This window comes from Diorhabda sublineata, chromosome 10 (assembly GCF_026230105.1).
Source record: "Diorhabda sublineata isolate icDioSubl1.1 chromosome 10, icDioSubl1.1, whole genome shotgun sequence".
NCBI lineage: Eukaryota > Metazoa > Arthropoda > Insecta > Coleoptera > Chrysomelidae > Diorhabda > Diorhabda sublineata.
Genome location: NC_079483.1, coordinates 19,963,461 through 19,977,797, shown reverse-complemented (window position 1 = coordinate 19,977,797; position 14,337 = coordinate 19,963,461). Strand labels below are relative to the sequence as shown.

At 32.2% G+C, this 14,337-nt stretch overlaps 1 protein-coding gene across 2 annotated transcripts in view; it reads right to left on the bottom strand.

Annotated features, from left to right (window-relative positions):
* Positions 1-867: 867 nt before the first annotated feature.
* The window catches only part of LOC130449794 (semaphorin-1A), a 294,931-nt gene continuing 281,461 nt past the window's right edge, over positions 868-14,337 (bottom strand). Inside the window, exons 6-15 of one of the 2 annotated variants that reach the window (XM_056787799.1) lie at positions 13,040-13,144; positions 12,439-12,527; positions 8,468-8,609; positions 7,041-7,389; positions 6,423-6,505; positions 5,730-5,967; positions 4,911-5,194; positions 4,641-4,851; positions 4,350-4,578; positions 868-1,746 (exon numbers count right to left, since the gene is read on the bottom strand). In XM_056787799.1, coding sequence (XP_056643777.1) covers positions 1,672-1,746; positions 4,350-4,578; positions 4,641-4,851; positions 4,911-5,194; positions 5,730-5,967; positions 6,423-6,505; positions 7,041-7,389; positions 8,468-8,609; positions 12,439-12,527; positions 13,040-13,144 — 1,805 coding nt within the window. In that variant the 3' untranslated portion in view covers positions 868-1,671. The remainder of the gene's footprint in view (positions 1,747-4,349; positions 4,579-4,640; positions 4,852-4,910; positions 5,195-5,729; positions 5,968-6,422; positions 6,506-7,040; positions 7,390-8,467; positions 8,610-12,438; positions 12,528-13,039; positions 13,145-14,337) is intronic. The other variant, XM_056787798.1, reaches the window with a different exon arrangement.

Sequence of the window (14,337 nt, the reverse complement as noted above, 5' to 3'; positions counted from 1 at the left end):
ATATATATATATTTATAATAAACAAGTCTATCAAGTCGTATCTAAAAAATGCACACTGCCCTCTACTACATCCTATATAATATATATTTTTTTACTATGACGCAATACTAAAATTTTCCCTTCCCGTTATCGATTCATACGGAAATCTCATTTGATTTAATATAAAACAAATATAATTACTAAAAAAAAACCAGTTTCTTTGCTTTATACACCCTATATATTATTACGTATATCAAGTTATTAAAAAAACTTTACCTGATCGATCTCTTGTAGCCCGTCGTTTTAATTCAATAGATTAACTTTATAAAATCTTTATCGATATATTAAAACTATAATTTTTCAATTATATATCTTCATACGATTAGAAAAATGTTAACCTAACGGAATGTTTCCGAGAAGAAACTGTCAATAGTGTCAAAAATGCCACGGCACACTATACTACAGAAGTTCACACCACTAAAAATTTTACTAGATTGAGATCGATGATCGATCGATATAATATACAAGGTCAATTCAAGTCGAGGATTCTTACACAAAGCATACGATGGTCGACTACGTAACAAATTATATAGATGAATAAATTGTGAGTAAGTTCTTAAGTTTGAAATGAATTATAAACACAACTTCAGAAAAGGACTATTAAAATTAAAGCAGATTGAAGAAATGTTAATTCGACTTAATATGACATCATTTAAAACTGTCATATGATGGTTGATGTAATTAGTGACGTCACAATATTATGTGGGATTAATGGAAGTAGACTGTCCTTATGAAAGAGTCCTTGATTCCGAGTAACGTGATTTGAGACGTAGGCCATATTGTCGTGGTAAACAAACTAATTGTGCATATTTGTGTATAGAAAATTAATAATTAAGTTTTTTTTTGGTTAATTCTAACAAAAACTCTTTTTATATTCTATTGAAACAATGATTGGGATTTTTTTTATTTATAATTGACGTAACGGTTCATTAAATGTCAAAAATTGTATTGTGTGATCTGACCATTCAGAAATATACAGGATGGCCAACTTAAAATCAAATAATTTTTTTTGTTATAAAAATTTAATTCCCCATATACAGGGGCGATTTGGAATATTTATATATATACAGGGTAACAAATATGTTACTGTTTTACAATTAAATTTGCAATAGCTTGTACTAGACTTTATATAACGTAGCAAAGCTATATATCGGAAAAATATTATAATATATAGGGTGTTTCATTAATTTTTAAAAAATTTTTACTCGATGATATCAATTTTTATTCGTAAAACTCTCATTCCGATATTGATTAAAATAATTTCCCTACGAACCTATGACTTTAAAGAAGGCCAGTCAAACATCATCATTAAAAATCGTCATTATACGCCGAAATTCTACCGTTATACAAACAGAGCAGCGATTTTCGGACCAAGTTAATCGAGTACTGCGGCAACGCCTTCTCTCTATATCTCAGAAGTTAGGTTCCGTCGATAGATCGCGCCTTTTAGGTGAACAGCTACGCCCTGTAGATGTAGGAGGCAGTATTGGGTGGCGTCGGCGACGGTGACGAGGAGGGTGGCGAGGGAGAGCTAGAGGATCCGCTGCTGGTCGGCAGGGCGCTGTGACCGGATCTCTGCTGTTGGGAGGGTCGGGGAACGCGACCCAAACTTCGCCCCTCCTCGCTGTTTTCTCAGAGGTATACTTTCTTGACGCTTCGCGTTGTTCCGAAGCCGTCGCCTCGCCGATAATTATCACCCTGTAACAACTAAAAGGGACAACGTTTTCTTTTTTGGTGGGGTAGGTATGTAGATGAATAGCCTAGTGGTGCGGTTAATGAAGCATGCTTAAAACAGTGCTGGTAGTAGGTACTTAAAAAATAACAGTCATATCCATATCTATATGATCAAAAAAAAATCACCCGGTATATACTGCCGTTATACTATATCCCCAAATCCAATAATTCGTTAATTTATATAAAAACAAGTACAAATTTCGATTTTTTTTTACCATTACTATCTAATTTTGATATCAAAGTTAAAGGATTCAAAGAATTGAAATAAAAATTTATTAATTGACAACTGAAGTAAGAAATTGATAAATAAATCTATGAGATGGAACTCGGAACACAAAAAATTTCATTTCCGAATTATTTTTCACTCCGTAATAAGGTGGATGTAAACCATTTGGTACAAGTATGGCATTGTATAAAAAAGAAGAAGAAAGATATAACCCTTAATGGACGTAAAGTCAAATAATTATTATTTTAAGCGCAAATAAACAAGGTAATTTTGATTAGGTGAATATTATTGTTATAAAAGTGCCTCATTTCCACACAAAAATAAGTGATGACAAGTTTTTTTTACAACAAGCAACAAATAAACAACTGATAAATAGGCGATTTCTACAAATCTTCTCGCTGTTGAAAGTTATTGAGAATTTTGTATTTTATTGCTTCTAATCATCGGATTAATACAAGAAAGTTGGGTAATTACCATTTTGTTAATATAAAGTAATCTAATTATATATTTTCAATGAGTAAAGTAGATTAGCATTATAATTGTTTTATGCACCTTTTTTTTTTAAAAAAATAGATCGTTACTTTACACGCTTTCACATATTAAAAATAAAAACATGAAACGACACAATCATGCAATGTAACAAAAAAAGAACGATTCAAGTATTACATTGTAAAGAAATTTGATATTTTATCAAAAAATGGATTCCAAACATGCAATTATTTTATATATAATCGAATAGTTTATTTTATCAATATTCAATCTAATTTATTAAATATTAAATAATAGAAGTTGTTTATTGTACAAATAATTAGATTTTCACACTGTTTTTACCACTTTTTTGAAATTATTCCAAATAATACGGTTTCCCGAATCTAAGTTACGAGTGTTTGAATTTGAGGTTATTGATCTACTTACTTTGAAATAAAAGATGTTGATAAACAAAATTTGAAGTGATTGAGAATGACGTTGATAGAATAGAAAACTTTACATTTATGTCAAATGCTTGTATACACTGAGAAAACATTCCACATACTACTACCGTTGCATTTTTTTGAATACGAAAATTATCAAAATTGGGTAAAAACAAGTGAAAAATCTATATTTTTATTGAGTTAATTGAAAATAGGATTTTATAGAAGGCAGTATTATAAAACTTGATAGAAATTTTTGTTATTATATACGAGTACACTGAAATTAAAAAAAAAATGAGATCGATTCTTCTGTATATCGACTTTTTACCGAGATTCTTTAACTTTATTGTGGAGACTGACATACTTCTGTTAAAGATCTTAGGAAAAATCCGTTTTCAAAAATATTAATCACCATGAAATATTGACATGCGATTCAGAACGAGTTCGTAATCAATTCAGGACTGCTGTTATCATGCTTTTGATTATGAACCAGTTCGTAATAATTTTTCATCACAAATTTATCCATTGCCAGTTATTACTTAACACAGTTGAAATTTTGTCTTTGGTGCGTTCTATTTTCAAAAATAACACGAAACAACCTGAAATAATGAAGATTTTGAACCTTTAGTCCTTATAAGATTCAAGAACTGCTAGAACCAATCCAGAATTAATAACTAACTGATAATTCGCATTTCGAGGTTATGTTTACTTCACAATTTCCATTTTTTTTTGTCAAATTTTATGATTCTCCTCGTATTTTTTCGAATTATGATATTTGTAGTAGAAATTTTTCTATTGAAAACTGTATATACTAACATAACCTAGAAATACAACATTTTTATTTTGAAAGATAATAAGTTTGATACAAATATTTTTCAACTTTAAGAATGATTTAGTAATTGGACATCTAATCGCCTCTACTAATCCAAAATTAAATCCACACAAACCACAGATCAACAAGAATTAAATTTATGACTATGTGGTAATAGATTGTATTAAATTTTATTGTCGATAGCGCCATCTATGATCGAGTAGCTTAACTTGCAATGTTGGAACTAGGAAACGCTATTATAATTTTTGAAATTGATTTTTTTATAATGTCAAAAAATCATGGGATTTTATAGTTTATTATACGATTTATTATATTTAGTGTGCACGGAGAGTTTAGAATGGAATAAATTACTAGAAACTAAAAAAAAATTCGAAATTTTAAATTACATAAGTTGTACACTAAAAAAAAAGTTTTCTAAATTTGAAAAATGTGACATAAGCTCAAATTTATCGGCGTTTTCGCACTTTTAGGTTAATTTTATGGGAAAAACTGAAAATTCAGTATTAAAATAAACGAAAACGAAGATATTTTTCCTAAAATCTTGCCCAAGGAAACATATAGAAAAAAAAAAAAAACGAATCTATCACAAATAATCTCTTCTGTTTACCTGATGGGACCTTAACGTCCCGAAGTTATCACGACCTCTATAATTATCTCGACCATTGTAGCCGCCGTCAGTTTGGAATTGGAAGAGCGTCTCCGCGTTATTTTGATGCGGCCCTTTACGCAGCGTATTTTTAGGCGAATGAAGCTTCGGAGGCGGCTGCGGAACCAGCACCGGCTCCGCGTACGTCACTTCTTCTTGCGGAAGTAATTTCGGCTCGGCTGCGATTCTACTGCGAATAAAAAAATTGTATCAAATCGCTGCCCAATTAAATTATTAATAAAAAAAAATTACCTGTTCATATTTTGTCTTTGTTCGAAGTATTCGTATTCGGTATCGGGGTAGGGGAGGTTGTCGTCTTCGTCCTTGTGGCATTTACGACCGCATAAATAACCCGCGAAGAATCCGACGACAAGGGCGGATACGGAACCTGCCACAACGGCCATTATGAGCGTTTCTACGGGGTACTGATTCGGATGAGCGTCAGTGGCGGTTACTGCCGGACCTAAACGAAGAAATACACGATTTTATACAATAAAAAGAATAATTAGAAACAGAACTCACCGCTACTTTCGAAAGGTTTATCTTGAATAATGTTAATGACTTGTCCATCGGGTTTATCGTTACTCGGTTGGTGATCGGAATTGTATTTGGGTTGGGACGAGCTCAATCCCCCCACCGATCCCGCGTCTTTTCCCAGTTTTAAAGGGGGACAAGCGGCGTGTTCTCCTGTACTAACGCTTTGGAAAAAATAACTTTCTTCCCCCCATCTACCGGAACCTTTGGATCGGCATTTTCCTTGTACTTTGTCCCAAGCGCAATAAGGATCTTGCAGAGCCACACATTCACTGAAAGAAAAAAATTATAAAGTCGTTTTCCAAAAAAAAAAAAAGACACGTTAAATATATGATAATTTTTATTATACTTCAAATCGACAATTGACAATGACAGCTGTCAAATGGATTAATGGATGCGTTCGATATTTGACAATGACATCTGTCAAAAAGTTTAACGGGTGCGTTCGTTAGTAATACTCCTTGAGCGTTACAATTTGGGACTTAGTTACGAACGCTTATAATGTCCCAAATACAAAATTATTAAAAGTTTGTGGTTATTTTGTACCGAAACTATTTAACCTTCCAATTTCATATGGAAAATTAGTTCAAAAGGCACAAAACCGCCATATTGTTAACCTATAACATTTTTCATATCAATAGAACGAGATTTTCAACGAAAACGATCGTGGGAGTGTGTAGAATGTGCCAAAAACTCTTTTTAAACAGATTAACGTATGTTTTAATTTAAAAAAAAATATATAATGTTGGTTTAAAAGTTAGTAAATATCAAATAAAAGTAAATAGACATCTTCAAATTATAACTTACCTACAACTGGAGATTTTAGAGCTGTCGCATCGGTGTACCCTCAAAGATTGAACTTCCGTATCAGACACGACCACCAGTCGTGTTTCTTCTTTACCATTTTTAACGTTTTTCATTATTTTTATACTTCGTACCGGTGCGTGGATTGGAAAAACTTGAATTTCTTCTATAACCACAGTTCGAACGCCGTGTCTCGAATCGGCGGATAAACCGTTTATCGATTTTATAACTTTTCCGTTATCTAGAAAAATTCAAATAGTGAAGAGACTGCAAAACTATTCAGTTTAATATCATAATAAAACACATTAGTTTAGCGTTTTCGTGGTCAAATCCATTTATAGTACTTCATTTTGGAAGGGCCTATTTCTATTTCGCTATCATTTTCCGATTAGGTTAACTTCATCTCGGTTTAGTACAGGTTAGGTTTACCTCGAGTTAGATTAGACTCAGATATTTATATCCTACATCACTCAGATACAAAGAAAAATAAATACTGAACTATTTAATGAGAATACTAGCTTAAGAAACTAAAATAGAACTTATAAAAAATGTAATTTAACCTCTAAAATTGCAAAAAGCAGTAAGACAAAAATCAAATTCTTCTTTTGCCATACAATGATATAAAGAACAAAAAAATGAATAAAATCCGATGAATTAAACATCAATGATATTTAGAAAAAATTATAGTCAATTTACCTGTTCCGATGAAAAGTACATCGTAAGTTTTACCCCCTGGGACTTTGACTTGTGGATCTACTGCGATTTGCGTGAATCTGTAACTGAAACAAAAAAAAATAAAACTTTCCATGACACATTTTTGTATTTAAAAAATAAAATTCGAAAAATCGACTTATAAGTGATAGATTTGACTCGAAATAAAACCCTCGAAGACACCTTTTCATCAACTTCTTTAGCAATCTCTTTCGTCACCACATTCTGGCCCAAATCACAGACAATCCACTTAGTGTCGATGTACCAAAATATGTTCACTGCTAGCTTCCAAAAGTTTCTTTATCTAGGCGTGTTAAAGATGACTTTTATAAAATGAAGACCTCAACTGCAAAAGACTATTTTTGGCAGCCATTTCTCTATCCTCAGCTAGCTACAGGTTCCCAAAAAGGTGTGAAAACATTAAAGATGATCCATGGCTTTACGTGTACAGGTAATAATTCAAAGACTCTACCCCATTCGGTTTCATTTTGCACAAAATCAGATCGTAGCCAAGACAAAGACAAATTCTAATTTTACAAGAATAAAGGTAGTTACCTTTTAAATTAGTCTTTTTATATATATATAAATGATAAAATTACTTACTGGAAGCTTGTTCTAATCAGAATCGGTTGTCCAAAGAAACTAGGTACGCTTTCGTCCATCAACGAATGCGTTTTGATAAAATTGAGTGTCAGATCTGGTAGAGTCCTACTATCGTTGTGGCATTGTCCAGGTCGAGGATCCGGTACTTTATTACTTAATACAGGTAACCAATTGGAGTTGATGGCGGCTTGTTCTTTAAAGTTACCTTCGAAAGTATCTGTAATATCTTGGAGGCTGAAAGCGCAAACGGCGCTACCGGATATACTATTAGGAGGAGTCGTGAAAGTACCATATACGAGTTGGGCTTGTATATCTCCATATTTACCGTCTATTAGATCCGTTGTTGATTCTAAAAATTCCACGTGAAATTTACAAATATGAAACATCGAATTTTCACTACATACTCATCAAGATGTTTTAACAAAAAAAAAAGAAGGAAAGAGAAGAAATTCTCCAAAGAAACGAAACTATGGGACGCTACATCTTTTTATAATAGTTCAGTCAAATTAGAGTCTAGAAGTCTCTATACCACTTTTGGGGTAGTTTAGAATATAAAAATGTAAACTACACGATTTATCAACTTTAAGTCGATGTATAACAATGACAGCTGTCAAATAGATTAACGGGTGCGTTCGATTATATACATTCGAGTCTCGTAACGAGTGATTGAAATCGATGATTGACAATGGCAGCTGTCAAAAGTAGTTAAAATAATAGAATCATAGACATAGTAGTATTGAACTACACGATTTATGAATTTTGAATCGATGTTTGACAATGACAGCTATCAAAAGAGGGTAAAAATTTACAATCAGAATTGAGGGGTGCGTTCGTATGTAATACTCCCTGTACGTCACAATTTGGGATATAGATACGAACGCTTATGATGTGTCCCAAATACAAAATGATTAAAAGTTAGATGTGGTTATTTTGTATCGAAACTATTTACCTTTCAATTTCATATTAATTTCGTACGAAATAATTAGTTCAAACGGACACAAACCGCCATATTGTTAACCTAGAATATTTACGACTGAAGTCTACATCAAGGAACAAATTTTCAAGCTACGACTCAATAATTTCATAAACTAAAACTTTGAGTTACTTTGGAAATACCTCGTATATTCATTTATGTGAATATATAAATTTTATTGGAAAACTTTCAAAAACATTCGATTAAAGCAAAATGCGAAAAAAAAAGAAAATCCGCTACTAATAGTCCAGTCAAATTAGACTTTAGAAGTTTCGGTCTTTTCCGGTTCCGAAACTTATTCCTTCAAAATATAGATATCTCTATACTACTTTTGGGGTAGTTTAGCGAGTTTGACTCTTAAAGAAACAACTTTTTCATTCTACGCTTTATTTTTATTAATTATTTTCTACGTCGAATTTGACCGGGCTATACTTATATAAATTTATATACTTACGTATTTCGTTGAAGCTGAATGGAAATTCCCCCGTTACCGAACAATTCAAGCGTGATTTTAAAAAAGAAGTCCAACGATTACGAAAACGATGAGGCCCTCCACGGTCATTCTTGCACACTCTCGCCACACGTGAATAGACGGTCTGAACAAATAAACTTTATATTAAACGCAGAATATATTGTTGGTATTTTACGAGGGCGGTTCAAATATAATTCGTTTAAGTCGTCATACAGGGTGTCCCACGACGAGTTAAAACTATCTGTATATGGTAAAATACTCATAGTAAAATCATGAAAATTTCTACGTTTGGGTTTTCGGATACGATCTTTTTAACTAAAATATTTTCAAAGATGGCCGACTTCCGGTTCTACCGGAAGTCGACTGTAACTTTGTTATTTTATATGGAACAACCTGTATATTAATACAGTTTTGAAATCTACGCAAAATTTTAGTATACTTTTGTCTAAAAACTTTTTTTGAAAAATTCATACTTTTTGAGTTATTAATTTTTTTATAAAAAATTTGACAGTTGCAGACCCTTATAAATTATTTTTTTACGATGATACCCTTAAAGATATGAAAATGGTTTTTGTTCGGTTACTTTAAGCAAGGTGAGAAGTATTTGAATCTATGTTGAAAAATTTTCATTTTATACAGTGTGTGTCTCAATTTAATAACGAAAATTACGTAAATTTGCTTTTAATACATGGCGAATGTGACAAAGTTATTGCAAATAATTTGCTGCTATTTACATATTTTTCGAAATTTTCGATTCTCTAAAATATCAACAATTGATTAATGACAGTTAAATAAGTGTCATTTATTGCAAAATCTACTAAAAGTATACATAAAAAATTAAAACTTGTTAAAACATATAATAATACTTAAAAACCTGAAATTTTTCGGTAATGACTAAAAGTTGGAATAGGATTTTTTACTTTTTACCCCCGAATGCATTAAAATAGAAAAAAGCGGGTGGTTCTATTAAAAAAAAATAAAGAAATTTGATATTTATAAACTTTGAACACTTTTCATACGTACCCCGTATAAAATGGAACATTTTCAACATAGATTCAAATACGTCTAACCTTGATAAAAACAACCGAATAAAAATTATTTTCATACCTTTAAGGGTGTTATCGTAAAAAAATAATTTATAAGGGTCAAATTTTTTACGAAAGAATTAATAACTCGAAAACTGTGCATTTTTCGAAAAAAGTTTTTAGATAAAAGTTTATTAAAATTTTACGTAGATTCCAAAAATGTATTAATATACAGGGTGTTCCATATAAAATAACAAAGTTATAGTCGATTTCCGGTAGAACCGGAAGTCGGCCATCTTTGAAAATATTCTAGTTAAAAAGAACGTACCCGAAAAGTCAAACGTAAAAATTTTCATGATTTTACGATAAGGATTTTACCATATACAGATAGTTTTAACTCGTCGTGGGACATCTCGTATAATTTACCCACTTTCATTTATTACATCTAGATATTTATACCTCGAAATTTTCGAAATTACCCCTGTATATATTGAAATAGAAAAAAACCGGGTGGTTCTATTTAAAAAAATAAAGAAATTTGATATTTATGAAGTTAAACTTTGAACACTTTTCATACGTACCCCGTATAAAATGGAACATTTTCAACATAGATTCAAATACGTCTAACCTTGATAAAAACAACCGAATAAAAATTATTTTCATACCTTTAAGGGTGTTATCGTAAAAAAATAATTTATAAGGGTTGTCAACTGTCAAATTTTTTACGAAAGAATTAATAACTCGAAAACCGTGCATTTTTCGAAAAAAGTTTTTAGATAAAAGTTTATTAAAATTTTACGTAGATTCCAAAAATGTATTAATATACAGGGTGTTCCATATAAAATAACAAAGTTATAGTCGATTTCCGGTAGAACCGGAAGTCGGCCATCTTTGAAAATATTCTAGTTAAAAAGAACGTACCCGAAAAGTCAAACGTAAAAATTTTCATGATTTTACGATAAGGATTTTACCATATACAGATAGTTTTAACTCGTCGTGGGACATCTCGTATAATTTACCCACTTTCATTTATTACATCTAGATATTTATACCTCGAAATTTTCGAAATTACCCCTGTATATATTGAAATAGAAAAAAACCGGGTGGTTCTATTTAAAAAAATAAAGAAATTTGATATTTATGAAGTTAAACTTTGAACACTTTTCATACGTACCCCGTATAAAATGGAACATTTTCAACATAGATTCAAATACGTCTAACCTTGATAAAAACAACCGAATAAAAATTATTTTCATATCTTTAAGGGTATCGTCGTAAAAAAATAATTTATAAGGGTTGTCAACTGTCAAATTTTTTACGAAAGAATTAATAACTCGAAAACCGTGCATTTTTCGAAAAAAGTTTTTAGATAAAAGTTTATTAAAATTTTACGTAGATTCCAAAAATGTATTAATATACAGGGTGTTCCATATAAAATAACAAAGTTATAGTCGATTTCCGGTAGAACCGGAAGTCGGCCATCTTTGAAAATTTTCTAGTTAAAAAGAACGTACCCGAAAAGTAAAACGTAAAAATTTTCATGATTCTACTACAAGTATTTCGTCATATACAGATAGTTTTAACTCGTCGTGGGACGATATGTATAAAAATTTTGTTTCGAGTCGCCCCTTCAAGATTGTACAGCTCAATTTGAATGAAAACTAATATAAAAGTTTCCCAAACGATTCGAAAAGCGAAACAAGTAATGTATTCGCATAAAATAGAACTAAAACATGCTCACGAAATTTTTCACAACCATACATCTTTCCCTAAAGCCGAACAAACACAAAGAAAGATCCCGAAACTTTCTAATCAGAAGTTCGGCATCTACCCCAGTGGCCCCAATATTAGATTTCTCGGAAGGTTACAAATGAAGGCATTTAAAATTTATTTTTGGTCTCTTGCTTTTTCCAAAAGATTTATGTGGCCATTTTGTAAGTAAGCTCCGAAAAACGAACGCCCTCGATGCGAATTTAAATAAATATGCATTTAGAAAATTAAATTGAGTCTAATGGATTTTTTTTTATTCTGCTTTCAATCACCAATCTCAATTTACGACATTTCTTTTCCGTTTAGTTTTGCGGGTTCTTGGAAGACGGACTTCCAGCCAACCTACTCAGCTTCGCGCCTTCACTTGCAGCTACCTATTCAGCTTCAATTCTGCTCAAAGTGACGATTTAACTGCTCCACAGTACAACTGACCATAATTTGGAGTCCTCTTCAAGTATTCAAATCTTCTTTGGATGATCCAGCATCTCTGGAACCGAGACCAAGCTTCCAACGTCTTGTCCATGGGGTACCATCTTCTCCAATGGTGGTTCATGTCCATTTTTGGTACAAGATTATGCTAATTTTGATTCTGAACTCAGTGGAAGCGTTTTGGATCCATAATCTCTTGGGTTAAATTCAAATTAAAGAAGGAATGGAGATCCAAGTCCATTGTTGTTGTCTTGTCTTTGACCAAGTACGAAGTTTTGGTTCAATCACATCTAGTTTTACAACAGACCCATCCTAGATGTCTGCCTCAAAGTCTCTAAATCGAGCAGTTGGTCAAAAATTTGGTCTTAATCAACTCTACTTCAAAAGAACCGCATTTGGTACAAGAACTTTTGGGGTCTGGATTAACCGAACTGGAATCTTTTATCTTCTAAAGCAGATGATCTGAAAAATGATCCTTGATGACATGTTTTCACTAAAGTTGCATGTAAACCTCGTCCTGATGGAAATCTATGAAAAGACGACGTTTGCGAGGTCCACAAATACGGCAACTAAAGTTTGAAGGAAAACTGAATGATTTGGAAATAGTGACCTTGGAATGTTGTTCAAAATTTCTCTTGGACCTGCGGCCCGGAGTTATAGACCCCCCCCACAAACCCCTTATTATATTTTGAAAACTTTACGACACGAAAATTGTATTAATTAACTCACCTTTCCGCAATTGATGTATTCGACTGCAGTTTCTCTGAAAAAGAAGTAAACGAAGTCCCCTTGAGTCATGGATCCAACGAAATCGGGAGCTGTGAAAAAAAAAATTGAACCGGTTATCATTAATCAACTCGTTATCGAGTCAAATTAAAATTTCGAAATTTCTAGAATCCTAATTATCGAGAAAACCGTTGTGTATAAATACCTCGCTTGTTTATCAGCGAATAGTCGGTATATAATTGGAGGTCGTGGTAAACAAAAACGACAGTAGATAGATACAAAGAAAACGTTGAAATTTTGTTATTTCCGATTATACAGGATGTCCCAAAAGTATTTAAATAAATAAAATATGAGGTTTTTCGAACGGAATGTTTTATTTTTGATCACAAATTGATTCTACATGAAAAATAAGGTTTTTTATAACGTTTAAAACACCATATTTATTCTACCACAGATAATCTGATGTATTTTTTCATCTATACCTTTTATACAGCTTTTTCTTCTTCTTTTTTTCCGTTGTGGTGTAGTTTTCAATACCGGATTCGTTGTTTGGTTTTTGGTGGAAAGGAAAATGTTTATATTGAAAGACAAATAAAAAACTCACCGTTGAGACTCATCGAATCGTATTGTTCGGTTTGCAATGGCTCCCTGTAGATGATGGGGTCCATGCCACTGAAATCGGCCACGGTTCCCGTATACAGGTCTCTATCTGAAACAAAAAGAAAGATTTTTTTATATTTCGCTCGGTTAACTCGATATCGAATTCTCGATCGTTTCCTTCCGCACAAAATAACCTTTAAAACAAAAAAAAACGGGAAATTCGACGTTTTTCTCGACGATTACATGGAAATTTCTATGGATTAGAACATCGAAATCGATTAAATTCGGAGTTATTTTCGAAAAATGTCACATATTTGTATTTTAAGATCGTTCGCCGTAAAGAAACATTCCGAAAAAAATTATCATAAATTTTTTATTGGAATTATTTGCTTGTATATATCGAGTTTTTACGATTTCCGCGGTATGTAGTTCAGGGGAACGTGGTGGATGTATTAGTAACGGTTTTATTAACCATTTACCGCCAAAATGTGGATCGTACCAAGGCTTTTAAAATTTTGGTGGAGTCGCTTCGTAGAAACCTCCGCCAATATTTAAAATTTTCCGAAATTTCGACGTATATTGTGACAATAATGGGGAAAAAAAATGTAATGGAGATGAATTCCCGTTGAAAAATAACCTTAAAAACAAAAAAAAGGGAAATTCGACGTTTTTTTCGACGATTACATGGAGATTTCTATGGATTAGAACATCGAAATCGATTAAATTCGGAGTTATTTTCGAAAAATGTCACATATTTGTATTTTAAGATCGTTCGCCGTAAAGAAACATTCCGAAAAAAATTATCATAAATTTTTTATTGGAATTATTTGCTTGTATATATCGAGTTTTTACGATTTCCGCGGTATGTAGTTCAGGGGAACGTGGTGGATGTATTAGTAACGGTTTTATTAACCAAAATGTGGATCGTATCGAGTTTTTTAAAATTTTGGCGGAGTCGCTTCGTAGGAACCTCCGCCAATATTTAAATTTTTCCGAAATTTCGACGTATATTGCGAAAATAATGAGAAAAAAATGTTATGGAGATGAATTCCCTTTGAAAATCGATAAAAATTATCATAAATTTTTTATTTAAATAAATTTTCTTCGATACTTTTTTTCTATTTAAAATCAATGGGGTTTTGAGTAGGGATCTACCTTTAAGTGACGTTAATACACGAGGGTGATTGATAGAGTATCTTATTTTCTTCATTACAACCTACTGGGATATAGATTTGGTTCGATGGGTGTTGAATGGGCGGTCTCGGCAGGCATAGATCGAGTTCGCCGCCGCCCGCCGCCGCC